General features: G+C 38.0%; 2 protein-coding genes across 3 annotated transcripts; one reads left to right on the top strand and one right to left on the bottom strand.

Moving 5' to 3' along the window:
- Nucleotides 1–2461: 2461 nt before the first annotated feature.
- efcab2 (EF-hand calcium binding domain 2) lies at nt 2462–7375 on the bottom strand. Its single transcript, XM_002931483.2, has 7 exons — nt 7293–7375; nt 5431–5515; nt 4984–5056; nt 3776–3855; nt 3313–3355; nt 3163–3229; nt 2462–3058 (listed from the first exon to the last, which is right to left on the bottom strand). The coding sequence occupies exons 1-7, from the start codon at nt 7315–7317 to the stop codon at nt 2943–2945; spliced, it is 489 nt and encodes a 162-aa protein (XP_002931529.1). The 5' UTR covers nt 7318–7375; the 3' UTR covers nt 2462–2942.
- On the top strand, nt 7337–17166 carry yju2 (YJU2 splicing factor homolog). 2 transcript variants are annotated; one of them, NM_001017176.2, is given in 10 exon segments: nt 7438–7521; nt 9860–9960; nt 10074–10218; nt 11014–11148; nt 13271–13452; nt 13805–13925; nt 14845–15061; nt 15528–16010; nt 16327–16812; nt 16842–17166. In NM_001017176.2, coding segments are annotated over 8 exon segments (1038 nt in total). In that variant the 5' UTR covers nt 7438–7497; the 3' UTR covers nt 15641–16010; nt 16327–16812; nt 16842–17166.
- The last annotated feature ends 5759 nt before the right edge of the window (nt 17167–22925 follow it).

Genomic DNA, 22925 nt, shown 5'->3' on the forward strand with positions numbered 1-22925 from the left:
TTTACAGTAAAATTGTCCAGTAGTACCTGTAGGCTACAGTTAGGGGCAGATTTACTAAAATGTGAGTTTAGAGCTTGATACATACAAATTCACTCATATTCAATTCTATAGGATTTTTAGAAGAGAGTTTATCAAATAGTGAGCTGTAACTTTCACCTACTGACAAATACGCTTCTAAAAATCCCATAGGAATGAATTGAAAGTAGGTGAGTTTTGATGTACAGTATTAAGCTCTAAACTCACATTTTGAAAAATCTGCCCCCTAGTGTTGCATATAATTTTACTGTCTTTACCCTTTTTAACTTTACTATATATATATATAGCATGTATGTTTAACTCTAGAATAAAGTTCAGCTTCTTTTATACAACCTGTACATTGCATGTATCAAAATTAATGTTATGCTGGACAACAGAAAAATGAACTCTATGAATTCCTGAAGAAGGTAGGAACTGCAGTTCTATTGAGAGTTTATCTGACTGCAACGGCACATTGATAATCATTTTGTAAGCAAGCTATAGTTTGATGTAAAGATTTATTGCCTTGTAGATTGTAAGCTCTCTTGTAGATTGTAAGCTCTTTTGGGCAGGGCCCTCTTCACCTGTTGTATCGGTTACTGGTTGCTTTATATGTTACTCTGTATGTCCATTGTATGTAACCCACCTATTGTACAGCGCTGCGGAATATGTTGGCGCTTTATAAATAAATGTTAATGTAATGTAATGTAATGCTTTAGTTGATGATGCTAAAAGGGTTTCTGTGCTCATTTTGAGGTTTACATAAATTGGGCCAAGGTCCTGCTCCTGGCTACCATTTTCACCACTTGTTTCTCATTACTTTCCCTTTGAGTTACCAATATGGCATAAAAATTTAATGTGGGATTTAATTATTCCCATGCATCCCATGGAGTACAGGAAAAGGAGGCTATAGATTTTATACAGTTGTACTTGAAATTCTGAAACCTTTTAAATGTAATATATCTGCATAAATATGACAATTTACAATCTCTTTATTATTCACAAGTCTTGTCCGTGACCTGTAAAAGATGGACAGAAAGGAACAGAAAGACCCTGCAGATGTAATAGTGCTAAAGTGGTGTGCTTGTGCCCTCTGGTGGATGAAAACATTTTGTAAGCTCATAAGGAACCAGAATCTAAGAACTGCTATTGTGAGTGATTTAAAGAAAAATTCTATACTTTAAGACTTTTTCTAAGTAACTATTTTCATTTCTTTTAGGTTAAACTGTGTTAAATTTCAAAAGCATTAAAATTACACACTTTAGTAAAGAAAAATATAGCCTATAGGAAACAAACAAAAAGACAAGTGGGGCGAGAAAGAAAGAAAAACACAGAGCAGCATTTGAGAGAAATGGACAATGGGTATCAACAAACAATTCTAGGGGGTAATATTTTGTATACATGAAATAGAAATATTAACTGTAGGCTGGATAATTATCACTTGCTTCATGAATCCACATTTACTCTCCCCTCATATCAATCCCCAGCTTCATCTTGCCCTCTAAACCAGCCTACCATTAAAGCCTCCTTAAAACACCAGCCCACTAAATATTGGCTGTCTATGGCATCTTACAGCAGCCCCTTTGGTATTTTCCAAGATACACAGATTACTAGTCCGGGCCTGCTGTTGCTTTGCCCCAGTTCTCAAGATATAGTACCTAATCTTTTTGAAGGGACAGGGGCCAACTTAGGACAAGCCCTCTAAGGGCTCTGGCACACGGGGAGATTAGTCACCCGCGACAAATCGCCTGCGCAGCGTGTGTCATCCCACCAGCCACTTACATTTTCCCCGGTGGGATGGCAATCCGGGGAGATTAGTTGCCCGCGAACAGGGAGATTTGTCACGGGCGACTAATCTCCCCGTGTGCCAGAGCCCTAAAAATGGGACACTTGTTTTTTTATCCTGCTTAATCCTATTATAGTACCCATAATATTTAGCAATGCAGACAATTTCTGAGCTGACCTGAAGGATACTGTAACATTTTCCAGCCTTCAGGTAACCTGCTTTTTAAAAGAGTAAGGGGGCGGTCTCAAGGTCAGGACCCATTACTGGTTTCTGTATATAATGTGTTTGGAGCTAAAGTTCTCTCTTCCACTCGCTGTGAAATTAAATTTAATTTAGGAGCAGGTCTGAAATCAGAGGTGGGTACTTCATTCAAAGGTCAGTGGCAAAGGGGGTCCCAAGAAACACAGAGGTGTTATTTGTGGTAGCAAGGGGACAGGGTTTGGGTGGATCATGGGTTTTGACACAATGAGGCATAGTCCGTGTGTTTTCCCATGAGAGTATACCTTTTAAATATGCAAATATATATATATATATATATATATATATATATATATATGCAATGTATACATTTAGACATTATTAGCATGCACTTCAATAGCATGAAATGCATTGAAATGCTCTTGGGCACTTATATTTAACAAAAAATTGGCTAGAGTATCATCTGATAATCATTTGTTTTATTATAAACCTTATTTGTTAAAAACATTTATATTACAAAAAAATATTTATGTTTATGTCTATGTTCATTTTTTATATATGTGAATGCCTGTTCAGTGAACCACTGTCTCAAATATAACCTTCTAACTTGAAAAAATAGATACATGTTTCTGGTCCTGTTTTTGGTATTGATTGCCAAAGGCTCATTAGGGTGCACTATGTAAAGCTGGCCATACACGTGAAGATCTTTCAACCTTGAGGCCCTATATACAGGCAGATAAGCTGCTGAATTGGTCTAAAGGGGCCAATTTGGCAGCTTAGATCTGCCTGTGCATGGCCACTGAAAAAACTGGGCAGTCTGTGGGAATTCAAAGTCTTCAAGTGGGAATTTAAAGTCTTCAAGTCTAAAAAACACCACTTTATATATAATTGTACTATGTACGTGTTTTAAAATGCCTCCTGTTTTTTTTAAACTGACTTATTATCAATAATCATCAATGGTCATCATTGCAGCATACTCTCTGTATGGAACAACATTCTTCTCTGGATCCACTGCAGCTGACACCATCTCTTCCATCTCCTCTTGTGTGAATGGTTCACCTGAGACAATAAGACACACAGTCTGTGCAAGTGTTTCATGATTCAAAAATATTTATTTCTAGATTAGCACTGTCTCAAAATAAACACTTTGTGTATAACTGTACCTTCTTCAGTCATATATTTGACAAGTTCTTCTCTAGTGAGGTATCCCTTTTTCTTTTCATCTAAAACCTGGAAATTAGTAAATAGAGCTGATTAGCTCTGCCTGGTAACACTCTTTATTGCCTATTAAAACATAACAATAAAACACCAACCTCAAAGGCTCGGAGAAGAATATCTTCAGGAATGGGTCTATACCTGCAAACCACAAAGGAAAATTATAGAAAGACCTAAATTTGCATCATGTACAACAATTAAAAAACAAGTTTTTCTTTCTACATCTTAATCAGTTTGGCAGGTATCTTTATATAAATCAGCAGAAAAATAAACTCTAGAGAGGAGTGTAAAAACCATACACAGCAGCTCCTGTGGGGAGGGGGCCCAGGATTACAGTCCAGTGCAGTTCTAACTGAATCTAAAACATACAGTATGCATCCAACCATTCCCCCACATATATAATATATTCATCAGAGGATTGCACCCTTGTCATAACTGAAGTATTGTTTTGGGTCTGCAAATACGAAGACATTAGGCTAATGGCTGTGCCAAGACACCCTTTACCTAATGCCACCATAAAGCTGGTGTAAAGCACATGAAAGCACCTAATGAAATGTATACCTTCTCTCCATTAATGCCTTAGTCATCATGGGGAGGAATTTTTCAAAACGAATGTACCCTGTAGGTTCTTCTTCTTCTACCTAAAAGGCAAGGAATATAAATGTAAATAATAAACCATATTTGAAAAAAGAGATTAAGAAATGTAAAAATAATAAATCAATTTTATTTAAAAAAAATATTTCCTGTCATAATTACATTCCATGGGACAGCAAGGTTTATTGCGTTCAAAATCACAAAACACATGGCTATATTTTTAGCAAATAATGTGATGCAGAGTATTTAGTTAAGAAAAAACTTTACATTTAAAGGAGAAGGAAAGTCAGTTTGGCATTTTACTGCCAATAGATTCGCCACATTAGTGCCACCTAGAATGCTATATTTATTCTGCAGAAAGCATTACCATAACTGAGTAAAGAGCCCTAGAAGCTTTCTCTGTTTGTTTAAGACAGCAGCTGCCATTTTAGCTTGGTCTTCATAGCTTCCTGCTTGCAGTTTAGCCGCTATAGCTCAGATTACACATTCCTAAGGGTGGGGGGAGTCAGTTTCATGAATTCTTATGGGAGGGGAGAGCAGGAGAGAGGAGAGAACTGTGCAGACTCTGGCCCCTGGAATGAAGGATTTTTCTGAGAGAGGAAGTCATACACTCTTAGACCATGTTTACAAAAAAGGAGACAATAAATCATGTGTTTCTTTTGATGAGGACTCAGTGCAGTGTTTCTGTGAGTGCTTATGGCTGTATTAACATAGAGCTTTCTGATAAAGCTTACTTAGTTTTTACCTTTCCTTCTCCTTTAAATGTTAATGAAAACTGGTATATTTTGTATAGGATGCCTAATGTGTCTATATATTGATGTTCATTTATAGTTGCTCAGAGTTGCCATACTATTTTTTGTTTAGAAAATGTAACATTTTAGAAACAGACTTTAATAAAACAGTGCCCTCTATTGGCTGAACATGCTAACAAAGACTCGCAGAATTCTTGTTGCCTTTAACAGGCAAAAACTTTCTCAGCTACATCTTAAACGTGGGAGTTATTTTACACAGCAAGATAAGACATACAAAGGTTTTATCTCTTCTTAGGCAATAATAGGTCAGAATAAATATAAAAATATTTTTACTTTTACAGCTGCAATTTTTCAGTTTTTATTGATATGGGCACAATAAGTGCATATAGTTCTGTACTCTTTAACTTGTTTTTAAAACCTTACCTCTGCAATCATATCATGGAGTTCGCCTTCTGTTGGGCAACATTCTAAAGACCTTATGATTGTTCCAATCTCTCTGTTACAAAAGTAGCACAGTTAATGCATGAAACTTTAAAATAAAACAGGGTTAGGGTTAGCTTTTATATCCTGTTAATGTAAAAAAAATCTTAATTAGTCTAATAGCTTTAAAAAATAATAAATAAAATAAATAATGTGCATATTGTATACTTTTTTTAATGAGAACTCTTGACAAAGTAAGGTTTTGCTTGTTTAGTGTGTTGTTTTTTTTTACACAATACAAAGAAAATGATTACCAAAGCACACACACTTTTGAGATTGCATTAAATAATAAAAATGGCAGCTTTAGGAACTGAAAGCTTGTACAGCTGTCTTTCTCCTGTTTACCCAGCATTCTACAAAAAAAAACTACAGGGAAAATGTTATGTTTACCTGACATCAACAGTTTTGTTACATTCATGGTCAAAAACCTCAAAGGCTTCTGTAATTTTTTTCTGTAAATCTGTCACTAGAGATTCTGAAAAAATATGTGTAAGAAAATAATTAGATGCATTAATGGATTAGCAGGCATAGTGACATGCTTTACAGTTATACACTGTTTCCATTACTAATATGACTATTTGAGCTCCATCTGTGTGGAGAACCATCTGTCACCACTTCAAGTGCAACGGATCACCTCTTTAGCACACACAAAGATTTTGGCATGAAAATACATATATTTATATGTCACATGCCTGTCAGTGCACACACAGGTTCAGAAAGAGAATGGTGGTGCATTGCCTATTCTCAGATTGCGCTGAAACAGCCTTAGAACCAGGGCCGCCGCCAGGGAGGACAGTCCTGGGCCCGGTGGGTTTTGAGGTTTAAGGGGGGCCCGGCCGTGCTGCTGTGAGAGCTGCAGAATCGGGTAGCAAAGGACAGGAACCTGGGTGCCTGTATCTCCTTTACTGCTCATTTACCACAGAACTCTAAATCCTGGTAATTCTGCATGGGGATTGGATGGGTCCCTTCCAGCCCATTCAATCACCATGCACCTTTTCCGGGACTTAAACTTTATTGGCAAATGAGCTTACAGAAAGCTGTATGAGATAATAAGAAGCTGGCACTGGAGCGCTAGTCCTGTGTTCTGAAGGCTGCTGGTCACTGACTGCAGGGGGCCCTGGTAATCCAAGTGCAGCGTGGCCTGCGCTCCTATGACCATAAAAAACACCAGGACAACTATTTGCCCTCAAGGCTGCCCTGTACGGTGGTATTCTCTGTTGCTCATATACAGTATGTCTGTTCACACCATAACCTAAACGCTTGAATTAAGGAAATGGATTAATTGGCTTTGGCACTGACTATAATGGATAGAAAACAGAACATAAGCTACTAGCTTTTTTAACACACATTAAAAATGTAATTTGGTGCTTTTTTTTGCATTTATTACTTTTACAGTTTTCCTATATCTTGCACTGATCAGAATAACTTACTTCATTACAGCAACTTATAGTAGCTCATTGTCTCTTGCTTACATTTCAGGGTTTGTTTTTAGCCAACAGTATTGAGATGAGGTATAATAGTAATGGGTGCTAAATTCCAAAGTTTTGATTATAACTATCTTGCACAGAAGCCAATCCTAGTAACAGGGATGTGACTGGTGTGATCAGTACAATTTTAGGATATCCTTAGGTACACACCTACATACCTACACCTGCACGGCCCCCTTACGTTATCAGAGAATGGGAATTGCAGTACATTTTTTAAGGGGAAGTAAAGTGAAAAATCTAAGAGCCCTTATGGTGCCAGGTTCTTTATGAAAAAGACAATATTTTTTAATATAAATTTATTAAAAAAATCCATACAGGTTTTTTTTTTGTTTAACATAAATATAATCCCTTGCCTTTGATTCCCCCCCTTCACTTCACTAGGTCTGATGTACTGATCGAACAAAAGCTTAGATGCCCACTGGCTGGACAACAGATCCTGCTAATTGTGTTGTATGGGGCCTGTGAGTTCTGATGGCAGCCCTGCCTAGGATTATAGCACATTCTGCTGCCTGCAGTATATCAATACTAAAATTCTATTCCAAATTGTACCAATAGGTTAATTGATACTCTATCTAAAATGCACCCAGTATTTTAGTCACCCATAAAGATGAACAGGCGATTATTTGTAGAATGTACTTTACTCGTTTCTATTGATTTTCTAACAGGGTTCAGACCAAGTCTCTGTTAATTTCCCCTTCTCCTTCCCTCTCCTCGTCTCGCTATTTTTATCTGTTTTTTACATTTTGTTATGGAGCATTAACTTACCAGCGGCCTCCTTCTCATCAGTCATTTTTGTATCTGGTTGCTAGGTGACTGCACAACCCAAGTCATTTGACCACCTGGTGGCGCTGAGATGACGTGCGTGAATATAAAACACTTCCTAGCTGCTTGTTCCTGCGAGCGGCTGGAGCGTGACGTCATTGATCTGCGCCATTTGGAAAATACAGCTACAGAGGAGTGAAGAGTAACAATGTCTGAGCGGAAAGTCTTAAATGTACGTAATAGTAAGAAGGGACTTGGGGAAAGGGACAGGAGGCGCTTGGTTAAGGGATAGACCGGTTGAAGATATGTAAACAGCACTCACTAATAAAGACGTGGTGCGTCAGTAAAAACTCTGAGGATTGTGTTATAAAAGGTGCAAAATTCTGTACATGACTTGTTACCTAATGCAACCAATCAGCAAGTAGCATTTGCTGGTCACTTTTTTTTAACGCAAAATATGGCTTTCTTCACCCTGGCATACTTGTAACTTTTATTACGTATGAGGGATATTACATATGTTACATGTTATATAATTAATACTAAGAGAAGTTATCAAAGTAGTAAAGGCTGAAGTGAAGACAACTCTGCTGGGTCAGTAGTTCCAGCATTCCACTCTGTCAGCTTCAGGGGTAGGCTGCAAGGTCACCAGTATGAAATTCAATTATTATATTGTACATTTAAAGCAAGACAAATCTTGCTTCCTATGCCAGAAGCATCTTGTTTAAAAAGCTTGGTCATTCCACATACGTGCAGAGTTCAGCTAAAATGCATAACTATTATAATCATAATAAACGTTCTCTGGCAAAATCTGGCTAGTGTGCAGTAACAGGCGGATTACACATGGGGCAGCTAAATCAGCATGTCCCCTGTGTAGCAAAATGGTTTGTATGATATGGGCCTAGAGCTAACAGCGATGGCACTGGAAACTGGTTAACACAGAATATAGTCAGTTTATAGTGCGTACTACTAATATCAGTTGTCAGGGTCACGTTAAAAAACATGCTGAAGGTACTTTGATGTCTATGTTATGAAGATGTAAACTGTAATTAAAAGCCCAGCTTATGAATTCTTACATTTCTTGCTATATGTAATGACACCTATATATGTACAGATATATGAAGACACTGCTGTATCAGCCATGAGTATCCAGGAAATAAATTGTCACTTAACTGAGGAAGATCTAGGCCTTACCCTTAGATCTTAGGTCTTACACTAACTGGCTTGCAGACTTGGTCCCCCTAGCCACTTGGTCAGTTTAGGTACCACTGATATAGATGACACATAATAACATAGTAAGTTAGGTTGAAAAAGGACATATGGCCACCAAGTTAAACGTAATGCTTATATATAACTTGCATAACTGCTAGTTGATCCAGTGGAAGGCACAAAACCCCATCTGAAGCCTCTCTAATTTGCTGCAGAGGGGGAAAAATTCTTTCCTGACTCCAAGATGGCAATCGGACCAGTCCCTGGATCAACTTGTACTAAGAGCTATCTCCCATAACCCTGTATTCCCTCACTTGCTAAAAAGCCATCCAACCCCTTCTTGAAGATAACTAATGTATCAGCCAGTAGGAGTGGTTCAAGTATGGAATTCCACAACTTCACAGCTCTCACAGTAAAAAAATCCTTTCCGAATATTTAAACAGAACCTCCTTTCTTCTAAATGGAGTGGGTGCCCTTGTGTCAGTTAGAAGGACCTACTGGTAAATAAAGCTTTAGAGAGGTTATTATATGATCCCCTTATATATTTATACATAGTTATCATGTCACCTCTGTGCCTCATCTCCAGTGTAAACAGACCGAACTTTGCTAGTCTTTCTTCATAACTGAGACTTTCCATACGCTTAACAATCTAAGCTGCCCTTCTCTGGACCCTCTCTAATTCAATAATGCCCCGTTTGAGCACTGGAGACCAAAATTGAACAGCATATTCTAGATGGGGCCTTACCAGCGCTCTGTAAAGGGGAAGAATAACCCCCTCCTCCCGTGAAGCTATGCACCTTTTGATACAGCTCAAAACCTTGCAGCTGCTGCCTGGCATTGCTTGCTACAGCCAAGTTTATTATCTACAAAGACTCTGAGGTCCTTCTCCATTATGGACCGTTCGTGCATTTTTCTTTTACAAATAATAAATTTAAGTTTATACATATTTTCCAGTTAACTATTTTATAATAAGCTTTTAATCAAAGCGTTTGATTTTATTTCACTGAAATATATTGACATTTTTTTCTGGAAACATAGTACTAGTGGTCGATATATGCATGCAGTACATCAGCTGTATTTGAACGTACTTAATATTCCAAGGACTTACTTGTATGCTGTGTAAAGCATTTGCAGTCTTTGGCATTGTTTTTCCCCCAACGTCCACAATGTTTACCATAGGGAGGCTGTCAGAGCTCTGCATCCTTCCATATATGGTGATATCATATATATTTTTCAGGTTATCTTCTAAGGCAACCAATCATTCATTTATCGAGCCTATAAATTGTTTACTGTTATAAATAATTATAAATTATTTGCTCTTATTGTTATAAAATGATTTCATTTTAACTTTTTATCTGTTTTAGAAATATTACCCTCCAGATTTTGATCCATCTAAAATCCCAAAGTTAAAGCTTCCAAAAGATCGCCAGTATGTGGTTCGTCTGATGGCACCATTTAATATGAGGTGAGTGCATGTGAGTGGTGTTTAAGGAGTAACCCACTGAAATATTTTTTATACTGTTTTTCATCGAATTGTCCAGAGTAAGTAATTTTATTTCTTCGTCAATGTCTTTGCAGGTGTAAGACTTGTGGAGAGTATATTTACAAGGGGAAGAAGTTCAATGCTAGAAAAGAAACTGTGCAAAATGAACTGTATCTGGGGCTCCCTATTTTCCGTTTCTATATTAAGTGTACACGTTGCCTAGCTGAGATCACTTTTAAGGTAATAAAGTAAACCTTATATTTGGAGGATATTTTTGAAGGACCAGCACTCCAGTTAATGAATTATAAAGTTTTAACATCACTGTGTATATGGACTTTTATCAAGGATCCTAAAGTAGTACGATAGAAGCATGCTTGATAAAGGCTCTAATGTGGGCCAAAACGTTGGATTCAAAGTGGTGTTAAATAAAACAGTATAATTCAAGAATGGAGTTCTGGTCCTTCTGAAAGCTTTATATTACATATTGACCGTGTACCCAAGGCTAGACTGACTATGGACACACACACATATATATTTATTTATAATAATACACAAGGGCCGTTAATCTCCTGTACAAAATATCCTTATAAATGGCCATGACCTACTGAAATGTGTGTTTTGTAAAATAATTTAGCATGTTGAATACAATGAAAATATAACCAATCCACGCCTGATCATAAGCAGAACAAGCTGCAAATGTGGCATTTTACATTCACTTGAATGGGTGTGAGCTATGCAGTGTTGTGTCATCCCCCTCATTCACCGAGGTGACAAAAATTCTGCACATCTTGTGCAATTACCCTTAGCTACTGACAAACACATTAGTCTGGATTTATACTAGCTTTGTTTACAATAAAGTCAGTGTTGTTTGAACTATATGGGAAGTGGCATTGCCATATTTGGGTGAATACATCTCCCTGTATTTCCCTGTATGGACATGTCAATAAATGTGTTACACCATTATTATGTTTACTGCATGTATTATCTTTTTGGTTGTTTTTTTTTATCCTATAACATTTAGTTTTTTCCACACAGACAGACCCTGAAAACACAGATTATGCAATGGAACATGGAGCAACTCGCAACTTTCAAGCAGAAAAATTGATAGAGGAGGAAGAAAAGAGGTTTCAAAAAGAACGTGAAGAAGAAGAGCTCAATAACCCTATGAAGGTAACTACCACTCTTTTTGGAAGGAGAATGGGTTAATAAAATATTGTTTTTCTCATTTATATATATTCTGGCAAGTTATACTGTTTTCTCTGGTACCGTGGTTCACTCTTCTGCTTCTGGTGTTCCCAATCCCCCTCTTTTATGTTTTTATGCTCCTGTTAGTTGTGGTTCTTCACATTCTTTGTTTTTTAAAGGACATGTAAACCCCACACACAAAAATGTAAACAGTGAACAGCCTCTTTGAAATCTTTCAATACCTACCACACTGGTTGTCCAGAGGTTAAAGGAGAAGGAAAGGCAAAGTCACTTAGTGGTGCCAAAATGTTAGGCACCCCCAAGTGACTTGAATCGCCTACCTTGTACCCCGGGCTGGTGCCCCTGTTCAGAGAGAACAGCACCAGCCCGAGGTACCTGCAGCGTTTCCTCCTTCCTGTATCGCTTGCCCGCGCTTGCGCAGTAGAGTGAAAAGCCGAACTTTAACAGAGACGTTGGCTTTTCACTCTACTGCGCATGCGCCTATTGTGTTAGTCTCATCGAAATGAAGCCGGGAGGAGGAAGAGCTCGCTACAGGTACCGCGGGCTGGTGCTGTTTTCTCTTAACAGGGGCACCAGCCCGGGGTACAAGGTAAGCGATTAAAGTTACTTGGGGGTGCTTAACATTTTAGCACCCCCAAGTGACTTGGCCTTTCCTTCTCCTTTAATAGTAAGGCTGCAACATCCCCTTAATCACACACAGATTTGCTTCTCCTTCTCACTCGGCCCCCTCCCTTAGGAATTTGCTTTGGCTGTTGGCTTGTGGGCATGCTCAGTTGTTCTAAGCTCAGATTACTAAACACGCCCCCCAGTCTAGCAGCCAGTGAAGAGATGGCATTGCTGGTTCCCATAGAAACTCAGCTCTAGCTGTCTGCTTCAATATTTTCTCCCAACCAACTCTCCTGAGCTCAGCTCAAACAAAGCAGAACTTTTATCAGAGACAGTTGTGTGCCTGTGTGAGCCTGTATTCTTGATTAAATGTATGCTGATTAAGGGTCTGTGTGTGTGTATGCTGTTTGCAGATTTAAATGTATCTAAATATGTATCAGAGGAAAAATGGCCACCAGGTGAAAGCTGTTATTTAGTTTAGGAAAATGTGATGGTGCAAGCAAAGGGAGGGGATATATGCAGTACAAATGAAGCCATTTGGGTGGGGGAGACGTGTTGCGGCAACGCAATTGTACTCTATAGTTTGAAAGTCAGTCGCGGCGACTAATTGCCCCATGTCTCTTCGCCCTAACCTGAACTGTAGCATGGTGAATGTTCACCAGTTAAAGCAACATAAATACTTCTACACCTCTGCCTAATCAGTATGAGTTTCTGAGAGATTCTTTATTACAACATTATTATCCCCCTGATTTAACATGCTAAAACTAGCAAAATAAAGCAAATACTGAAGTTTTATTAACATTATACCTATATATATTTGTGTATATAAAAAGTGTATATATACAGTTGTGCAATGCTCAAAGTAGCATTATAGTTAGGCTATGGATTAGGTTCAGTCAGGCTCTAAAATCTGATTAAATCCTGCAAAAAAAAAAAAGGCTAAGATCTGGACAACTCCTTAACTCCTTTAAAAAGTATATAAAATGCTATTTTTCTTTTTTAAAGAACCAGTTAATATCAGGTTGTTTGCTGTTTTATATGATTATGCTATAATGTTCAGAAGTACCAAAGTTGGTTTGCCTGGTCTTACATTCACCTGAGGTGTTAATTATCATGAATATGGAAGTGTGACACATACCCTGGAACCGACAGAGTTCTGAAATGAAGATGTGTAAGGAAATGTCTGTGCTGAAAACCTAATACTGCTGTCCAGCAAAATTAACTTACATTTTTGTATTTATTTGTACTATTAAATAATATTGTACAAACTATGATATTAGTGCGTAACATTTTGGCACCCCCCCCCCCCATCCCCAGTGACGTAGCCTTTCCTTCTCCTTTAAAATGATGGCAAAATCATGTTTGTTAATACAGTATGTCTATGCAACTTTAATGAAAAGATCCCCTTTGTCTAACTCACTGCCAGCATATAGAATCTTTGATTTGGTTGTACCAACATGAAACTCTTTTATAACTTTAGGTTCTTGAGAACCGTACCAAGGATTCCAAAATGGAGATGGAGGTTTTAGAGAACCTGCAAGAACTGAAAGAATTAAATCAGCGCCAGGCAAATGTGGACTTTGAAGCAATGCTGGAAGTTTATAAAGAGACAGAGGAAGAGATCAGGAGACGGCAAGAGGAAGAGGATGAACAAGAGATGAGGTTTGCATATGAAAGTCAAAGGCATACAGAGGGCAGGATCATCTTCATTGTTTAACAAACAGGCCAGCTTAGGGATTTAAAAGAGTACTAATTCTCATATATAGGGAGTGCACTCACCTATATTAACATAAAAAATTAAAAAACATTAGCATATTGGGGTCATGAATGCATAAATTCTAAATGAATCATCACATATTTATATCACAGTTTTTGCATAATTCACAGGATAAGAGGTCCAGTGTAAAGAATTATTATAAATCAATTTCTAAAACATCCCAACTATTGCTGAATTCTATATTACATGTGTACTACCTGCTGTGCTGTGTTTCATATGAAACTATTAATGTTTTAGGGCAATGATGGAAGAGGCCAACAGAAAACGGATGTTAGTTGATTCTGACTCAGATGAAGAGGGTTCTGAAGTGAAGCCTAAACACACAATAAAAGCAAAGGCAACAGATATCTTGGTTAAGGTAAGAAGCAATACAGCACCCCTGCTAAATATTTAATTTTCTAAGGATTTTAAATCATGGGTATAAAGGCACATAAAGCTGGTAAACTAATTTATACTCTCAAATACCTGAAAATGGTCATTTTAACTATTTTAATTTATTTTACAGGAAGTTAGAAAATTACAGTGCTTTAATTTTCTATTTTAGTGCAAAAAAAGTATATATCTCGTTAGCTTTCCAAACACAACATCCCTTTGCATCTTTAAATATGGAGGGCTTATTTGCTATGTGAAGAGCAGCAGTGCTAAATGCAGTCCCCTATGTCTTGGATTTTGTTCCCTGCCCTGCGCATAGTTGAACTGGCACAGGTCTCTGAGATCCTAAACAGAGTTTGGTATTGCTGTATTCACGGTGCAGGCAGGGCATAACACAGCATGTAGGAATCCCTTTCTCAACCCCTACCCATTCCCTAACCTGCTTGTCATTCAGATGTGCAAATTAGGAATGGCAAATGTATGCAAACTGGAAAAGGACCCTTTACTTCCTCATTTTGGTTTTTTTTTCCAAGCAGGAGGTGCAGAGTTCAGCCTCAAACTTGGCAGTAGCACTCTTTGAATTAGCACTAAGGGGTGCACTTTTGTGTATCTGCCTGGGGTCTAGGTGAAGCCCTATGATCTGGCTAGTTTAGTGCCTTATTACTAACTGGTAAAAAGTGGCTTCACGTCTATGTCACCATATTGAAAACAACTTGTGTCCAAAAACATACACCAAGAAAACAGAGTCTATTCCAAAGTAATAATTGTTTTAAAAAGATACTTGGTTGTCCTTTTAAATCTTTTTCTTTTAATTGTACTTTGTTCTCAAGCTAAATGCATATAGTACTTGTTGAGAGCATGCTTTCTAGGAATTAATACTCTGTGATGCTATGCTTTCCCTGTAGAATGATCATGTCCAGAACAAGAAACAGCGAGGGGAGAAATTGGAAGGTGGCAGTCTTAAAGTAAATAGCCGACAGCTGTTATCGGGACTTGTAACAAGAAAGCAAGAGGTGGCACAGCCTGACAAATCTAAACAGGACAACACCAAAACAGATGATGAAAAAATTGCGCTGAAAGTCACCGAAACACAGAATTATAAGTTGGCATTACCATCCAAAGGTAATAATGACTTCTTTAACAACATACATGCAATTTAACCATAAATTATCCCAGAATATTTCTAATATATAGGGCTAATATTTGTCTGCTTATAGGAGAACTAAACCCCCTCGGTTAAAAAAGCCCCCTTAAATTGCTTGCCTCTACCCCCTCCCCCCACACGTCTCCCTTATCGTAAAGTCTCTAACTTAAAAAACTGTCCCCATTGCAAACCCCAACCCAGAAGAGCAGAGTTGAGCAGCTGCATACCTGGGCGACATCTTCCCTTTAAGCAAACATTTTTTGGGACCCTGCTTAAGCATGCACAGTTTAAGCTGATTTCCTTCTAGCCCCGACTAGTTCCATAGACTAATGTATAATAATGTAATGTATCATCATAGTCCTTCGTGGCACTCCAATGTAGTCTTTTCGCTGTTTTTTCTATCTAACCACTAATTAACACATATATTCTTATCTTTTCCTTAAGGTACAATACCTGAGTCCTATACCAAAAATGTCACCTCCAACCTGCCTGGCTCTTCAGGTCTGTCCTCTTTGATGCAGCTGGGAGCATACTCTGATAGTGAAGAAAGTGACTAAGGATCAGAAGACAGATTAAATATATATAATATATTATATGATAGCAATTGCAGGCAACTTTGTTACATATGATATTTTGGTCAACCTTTCCAACAAGATCTGTTTTCCTGTGTCTAGAGTACAGGAAAGAAATTCCCCAAACTTTTTAAGGTGATAGGTTTAAGTCTGTTATTTAACAGACCATAATATTTTGGTATTTTTCTTCAATTCCTAAATTACAGCTAGTTTTAATACTTAAGCTTTTTACTATTGTTTAATAGATACTTGTCGTATTTATTGGCTAGTAAAATTTCTTTCTACTGGTTCATTCAGACCCCCCTCAGTAACGCAGCTTGTTTAAGTTAAGCAACTTTTTTTAATGTTTTTCTTTATTTGGTCTTCCATTCTTCACCCTTTAATTTTATATAGGTATTTAATCTATGCTTTTAATTAGAGCAGAGGTTCTTAAATTGCAGATAGCCCCCAAAGCAGTAGCAGTGTAGTTGGCATAACCATCAATGGAAAAATTATTTGAAGATGACTTAAGAAATATTTTTATAACATATCTGTATTTTTTTTGTGAGATGGGGGGCAGGGGGGGGTCCTAACCAAAGGCCATACCTCAAACAGTGGCTTCCTTCTGGGTAGACTAAAAAGACACTGAATTATTTAGCTTTTTGTTCAGCAGCTCTCCAGTTTGGAATTTCATCAGCTCTCTGGTTGCTAGGGCCCAATTTAACCTAGCTACCAGGTAGTAGTTTGAAAGAGAGACAGGAATATGAACAGAGGAGGGCCTAAATAGAAAGATAACTAATTAAAAAGTATCAGTAAAATTATAGCCTGACAGAGAAATTGTTTTTGGCCAGCTGGTGTCAGTGACTCCTATTTGAAACCTTGAAATACAATTGAAAAGTTCCTAAGAAAAGGCCATTCTGTAACATGATAAAAGTTAACCTGAAGGTGAACCACTCCTTTAACCCACAGTAGACAATCGGCAATTAGCTCTGATATGTTTACTGCAGGCAGAAAATAAAGCTAATCTAACTTTAGTATGATTTCTGCACCATGTGTATGGCTTATAAATGCTTGCCGAAAATACGCGCCATATGCTCCTACCTGTGCCTGCACCTGAATGAATAGAATACGCTCGGGTGCAGGCACATGTAGCCGAAAACCGCATAAAAATGCAAGACTTTGGATTCTCTTGCGTTTTTATGCAGATTTCTGCTATATGTGCCTGCACCCAAGTGTCTTCCATTCATTCAGGTGCAGGCACAGGTAGGAGCAAATGGGGCGCATGGCGCGTATTTTCAGCAAGTGTTTTTCGGCTTGCTGAAAATATACTCCATACGCATGGTGTAGCATTAGCCTAATAAGTTTTAATAACAGACACATTAATGGATCATTAACAGATACCACATTTTTAGAGACCATGCAGATTCCTGATAGTTTGGTAGTAAGATTGATCATCTAATCTCCTGCACAAAATGGCCTGCACCAGCCAGGAAGAGAACATCATGAAATATAATTGTTTGCTAAACTTAAACGAAAAAAAAATTTCTAATATGACATAATCTAAATGACCAATCGCCACAATATGTGCACAGTTTTAATTAACGGTCTCATTTTTGAAGAAGATACAATTTGCCTATTTAATCCCTACGTGACTTGATCCTCAGAATTAGGGGCCCATTCATTAAATTTTTTTATTTTTTTTTTATTTTTCTAATTTATAGAACTTTTTGTAATGTCCGCAGTTTGTGGTTTTTCACAACGACTACAACCATTTTGGAATTCATTCAAGCTTCGGTATCGGGACTATGTTTTGGCCAGGTTGGATCTGTACAGTGCCATTGAGTCCTATGGAAGGCTTCCAAAATCATACATTGAAGGTTTCAAAGCTAGAAAGGTTTTCTCACCGTTTACAAACGTTTGGATCCGAAAATTTTGCGGCTTTCAAAACGCAACCACAATATTTTCGTATGACCGAGAAAATAATTTTTGTGACATTTTCACACATCAGAAATCATCGTGGTTACTCCAAATCTTTTCAAAGCGTGATTTTAACCACCCAAAATTTGTGGTTTAATGAATGGGCCCGTAGTGTTTGATTTATTAAAAGGGCCTGTCACTTAAACATAAAAACCTGTATAATAAACTTTCTTTACAGATTAAACGTGAAACACACTTTTTTTTTTTTTTTTTTTTAAATTAAAACATTTATAACTGCTATAAGATTTTTCAAAATCAGCTGTGAAACATATATTGCCTGACCCGCCTCTATGCCTCGGGCACAATGGCAGGGCAGACAATCACTTCACTTTCCATTCAGCATCTCCTAAATTTCACTGTACCTTCACGTGCCTCTTCCCTTCTCCCAGTCTATAAGGGCAGTGACACACCGGGTGGTTAGTCGCCGCGGGACAAATCTCCGTTGTCGCAGGCGACTAATCTCCTCGCAATGCCATCCTCTCAAGTCGACTTCAGCAAATTGCGGCGCCGCATATGCCATCCCACTGGCGATTTACATTATAGCCGGTGGGAAGGCGTTGTGGGGAGATTAGTCACCTGCAACAACAGAGATTTGTCATGACACGACTAATCACCCCGTATCACGGCCCTGATTGTGTAGCCAGGCTTTGGGATGATGCACAGCTTGTCTTAGTAACAGTGTCTCTGCCTACTTGCTGGGATTGTGAATTACAGGACTGAGAACAATGTTTTATAAGATAATTTATATAGTGTAATGTTTATTTTGGTCGGCCAACACAATAGAAAAGAATTGGAAATAATTTTTAATGTGAGAGGTCTGCTTTAAATTTTTTTTCTGCACCAAGCACTAACAATATTTGCCCTTTGGTTAAACAAAATAACAATACTTCAGATTCCAGTTGTCTGTATGGATGACACTGCTTATTTATTTGTTGTTTTTTCTCTTTATTTTACTTATAGGAGAACTATATTCTAGTGTCCTCTCAGCCATGCTTAAAAGAGTTCCTTTAACTTAAATCAGTCACAGTCCCAGAACATTTTGTATACATTCTCAAATGCTTGCAACAAAATTGTGTCACAAATGAATTGGTGTGCAGGGTGCCCTGGCAGAGTACCATTAGATCCCCTGGTGGACCCAGACCATAGGGCACCCCAGCCAAGGAAGCCCTTTCTAATACCCACCATAGGTCAATAAATCACCTACAACATTCAGCACTGTTTCACCTCTGAGCCGTAATTAGCTGTAAAGTGGTCCCTGGTAGGCTGTAGGAGGGTTTGTCTGGCTTTGTAGGCGTGTCTTATCTTTGTACATATTGTGTGTTTTCTATATTTGGAAATGGATTTTTGATCTCCTTGGTGTTAGCTCATTGTAAAAATGTAAATAAATGTAATCAACTTTAATCATTTCAATCATTTTCTAGAGAGTTTTGTGGACTTTTTTGTTTTAACTATGGATTTATATTGGATTACAGCAACAAAGCATGGGAGGGTGATGGGTTTGGGATTAAGGCTTGTCTCGGTTATTGTTTAAGGCAGGGCTGTCCAACTTCGACCCCCATTATGGCTTCTACTATGGTGTAGGGCTGATACTAGGTTCACCTTCCACAGACAGCATAGGGCAGGCAGAGTATGGCTTACACAGGCAGGGTAGGGCTGGCAGAGTATGGCACACACAGGCAGCATAGGGCTGGCAGAATATGGCACACACAGGCAGCATAGGTCAGGCAGAGTATGGCATACACAGGCAGCGTAGGGCAGTCAGAGTGTGGCAAATGCAGGCAGCATAGGGCAGGCAGTACATACAATGCTGGCACTGCACCTACAGTCTGTCTGAGGTGGAAACAGGTGAACAATGTGGGTTCCTCTCCAGGCTTGGTATTGGATTGGTTTGGATTGCCCAAAAAACAATTTTCTCTTATGCGTGGGGGTGGTGGATTAGCAGGGGTACAGTTTTTCAGGCCTTGCTACAGTAAACTGATGCTTTATAATGAGTCAAATTGCTAATAACCAACAAACCTTTAATCTGCATGGTGTTGTGGTTTCCCAGAGCAGATGGACAGGCCAAAAAGGGTGACTAAAATCACTAATTTACTGTAATCTGTTAGGGAAGGTGTTTGTATCCTGTTGGTCAACACCAAATAATGGTTCCCATACAGTTGGGGTGAAATACGATTATGTAACCCGTTTTCAACATGAACAAAGTAAATAGAATTTATTCTGAAAAAAGATTGTGCGTATACATTCAATACAATATATCTTTGTGGTGGGTTTTTGGGGGTTGTTTTTTTTTTTTTTTTTTTTAAATATATCACAAAAAATGTTATGTTCCCTGTGCAACTGTTAAACTTGGCAGCAATGAACAAATATTTTACCTGCTGGTCAAGTTCCATTTGCATAAATGGGAAACTCCGAGGTTTGGAGGGCAGCAGAAGCTGGGGATACAGGGGGTGCTGAAGCAACTGGGCACAGAGATCTAAGGGTTCCCAGGGCACAAAGAATTTGATCTTTCCTGGGGAGTTAAGAACTGCAGATTGAAAAGAACAGTTCACAATTGGGGAGAGGGAAATTTTTGGCCACACCCCAGCTTTGCTCAGTTATGACCCAAAGACCCCTCCAACTTGGCTCACACTTGTTATATAATTCTGTGAGAGTCCCATGGGGTGACAGCTCTGCAACATGCAGTAAGAATGGGTTATTAGTGGATAGATAATCCTGAAACTGTGTCGCTTGGGCCCACGAGATTTCATCAACAAGGGGATTCTCGCTGAAATATATGCCAAGATTTCATAAAAATGGATGTTGTACCGCTGAGCACATTTGCTTTTGGCAAGTGCTTTGCTGGATTTTTCTATGCTCAATTAGGTGAATAACTAGCACAAATAGAAACCAGTCAGGAGCTGATAAAGGGCAGCATCTTCCCCAGATTTTGCTGGTACCTGTCATTGTTTGTGGGCTTAAAAAAGAATAGGTTGATTTATATTTCTAGTCAGGCTTCATATATTTTATTTGTCACATGCAGCAGCCAATGATGACACAAACACTAAACACATAACAAATATGAAGTGCTATTATAAATATAAACAGTAGATGTCATCAGTGAGTTACAATGCCTCTTTAAAATTCAAAACTGTTCCTTAAAAATACTCTGGAACGAATACATGAACTGATCCCATGATTCAGATTGTAACAAAAAAAAAAACAACTTTGTATATTTGAATATCAATATAACATCTACATATAATTACTGTGTAGAATTAGGGGAATATACAGAATTAAATGTCATTAATTAACAGAAAATACTAGTTCATTTATAGCCTTCAAGGCCCAAGGTAACAATTTGCAGTACCTTGCTGGCTAGGCTGGGTACAGAGCTACAAAAACCACAACTCAAAATATCCCTGACTGGAAAATCACAACTGAGGAGACACAGTCGGTACTAAGCATGTTATATACCAGACTATTGCATTTAACTACACACTAAGTTTCACTAAATATTCCATTCAATAGAATTTGATTTTTGATTAAACCTGTTACAGTGCCTCCAGTCAAGGAATTGCCTTTCCTATACCTCCCACGAGAAACACAGGTATAGGATCTATTATCCAGAATGCTTCGGACTTCATACATTAAGTCTGCCACAAATCATTTAAACATGAAATAAACCCAATTAGGATTGTTTTGCCAAAATGGAGCCAATTTTCACCCATAGACTTCAATGCATTTGACACAAGAAATTAGAATAAAAAACACCTACTGACTCCAATTTATTTGGTGAATGCCATTCTACATATTTTTCTGTGGTTTTCTGAATTTTTCAGCAAAGCAAACCAGGCAGTTGTGTTCATTGCCCACCGTCAGCAAGATGTGAGCACGACTCCAGCAAACATTAATTATGAGACTATGCCAGCTGGCAGAACCCAGCACTAGAATGAGAGGCTCCATATAAAACCCTCAATTTTCCATTTCGCTAAATATTCCTTTTGACAGAACATCCATTTTCACAAAACAACAGATTTAGCTAAAAATTCAGTTTTGCTAAACATTCATTTACTTGAGCATTCTGTTTTGCTATACATTCTAGTATTATCACACTCATTTCCATGAACATTCCTTTCAAACAATACTTCACCTGTATAAGCCGTAAAATGAAATATAACATTTACCTGTATGTTCCTTTCACCAAACATACACTTTTTGTGCTTAAATTGCACTTAAAATTGGTTATGGTTATTGTACGTGATATTTTAGCATCTATTTGTTTCTTTACAGATTTCCACTAACTGAGGTCTAGGGTTACAATTAGTAAATTTCTATTTTTAGATGGCAACGTCTCTGTCAGCTGAATTGCAATACTTATTATATTTTTTTTTGTCTGTAAGTTACCTGCACACTAAATTGTGAATGTAAATGTATTTTTGTAATGTTTTGTATGTTATTGATCCCTGTCTGTTCTATGATTGTATTGTTTTAATGTACATTTCTGTGCAAGCAATAGTGCTATATAAATAAATAGATATATATTAGGGATGCACCGAATCCAGGATTCAGTTTGGTATTCGGCCTTTTTCGTCAGGGTTCGAATTCTGCTAAATCCATGGTCCTGGGCGAACCGAATCCAAATCCTAATTAGCATACACTAATTAAGATTTGAAAGGTTTAATGTCGCTGCATAATTACAGAAGTGTAACATTTTTCACTGCAAGCTTTGGGCACAGCGACATTTAACCCTTCTAATTAGCATCAGCCTAATCCCTTAGCATGGATTTTGGGTTTTGGGCAAACCTGAAAAACTGGGTTCGGTGCATCACTAATATATATATTATATATATATATATATATATATATATACACACATACAGTTTGCTTGGAAGCTGCACACCATAACATACAGATAATACCTGGGTGCCAGTGCAAAAAAAGTTGGTACAGGCATGGAATGACGGCACACACAGTTGCAAGTATAGAAAAATAATCAGAGGTTTTTATTTAGTCCAACGTTTCAGTTCCTAACTGGAACTTTCGTCAGGGACACCAACACCACAGTGGAATGCAAACGTTTATAAGCCCAAAAGGGTGCCAATGTTGTTGCTAGGCAACCATAACAAAACAGAAAAGTGAAAAGACTATATAAAAGAACAAAAAAATGTGAAGTATAAGCACCACAAAAATATAAGCAGAGCAATATACATTATAGACATGGGGAATGATCAGGATAATGTTGGGCACATGGTTACACAGATCCACCTTCGTGTCATATACTCGTTTCCAAATGGAGCAATTGTTAGAAAATGGAAGAGGCTAAAGAGGCTAAGAC

The sequence above is a fragment of the Xenopus tropicalis genome, chromosome 5, assembly GCF_000004195.4.
Source record: "Xenopus tropicalis strain Nigerian chromosome 5, UCB_Xtro_10.0, whole genome shotgun sequence".
NCBI lineage: Eukaryota > Metazoa > Chordata > Amphibia > Anura > Pipidae > Xenopus > Xenopus tropicalis.

Bases quoted from the DNA above. Each gene is read 5' to 3' on its own strand.
- efcab2 (XM_002931483.2), bottom strand. From the start codon at position 7,317: ATGACTGATGAGAAGGAGGCCGCTG. The intron at 5,516-7,292 runs GTAAGTTAATGC...ATATTTTTTCAG, and splicing joins TGATGAGAAGGAGGCCGCTG to AATCTCTAGTGACAGATTTA. The intron at 3,356-3,775 runs GTATACATTTCA...TGTGGTTTGCAG, and splicing joins AAGGCATTAATGGAGAGAAG to GTATAGACCCATTCCTGAAG.
- yju2 (XM_012963057.3), top strand. From the start codon at position 7,498: ATGTCTGAGCGGAAAGTCTTAAAT. The intron at 9,961-10,073 runs GTGAGTGCATGT...ATGTCTTTGCAG, and splicing joins ATGGCACCATTTAATATGAG to GTGTAAGACTTGTGGAGAGT. The intron at 11,149-13,270 runs GTAACTACCACT...TTATAACTTTAG, and splicing joins AGCTCAATAACCCTATGAAG to GTTCTTGAGAACCGTACCAA.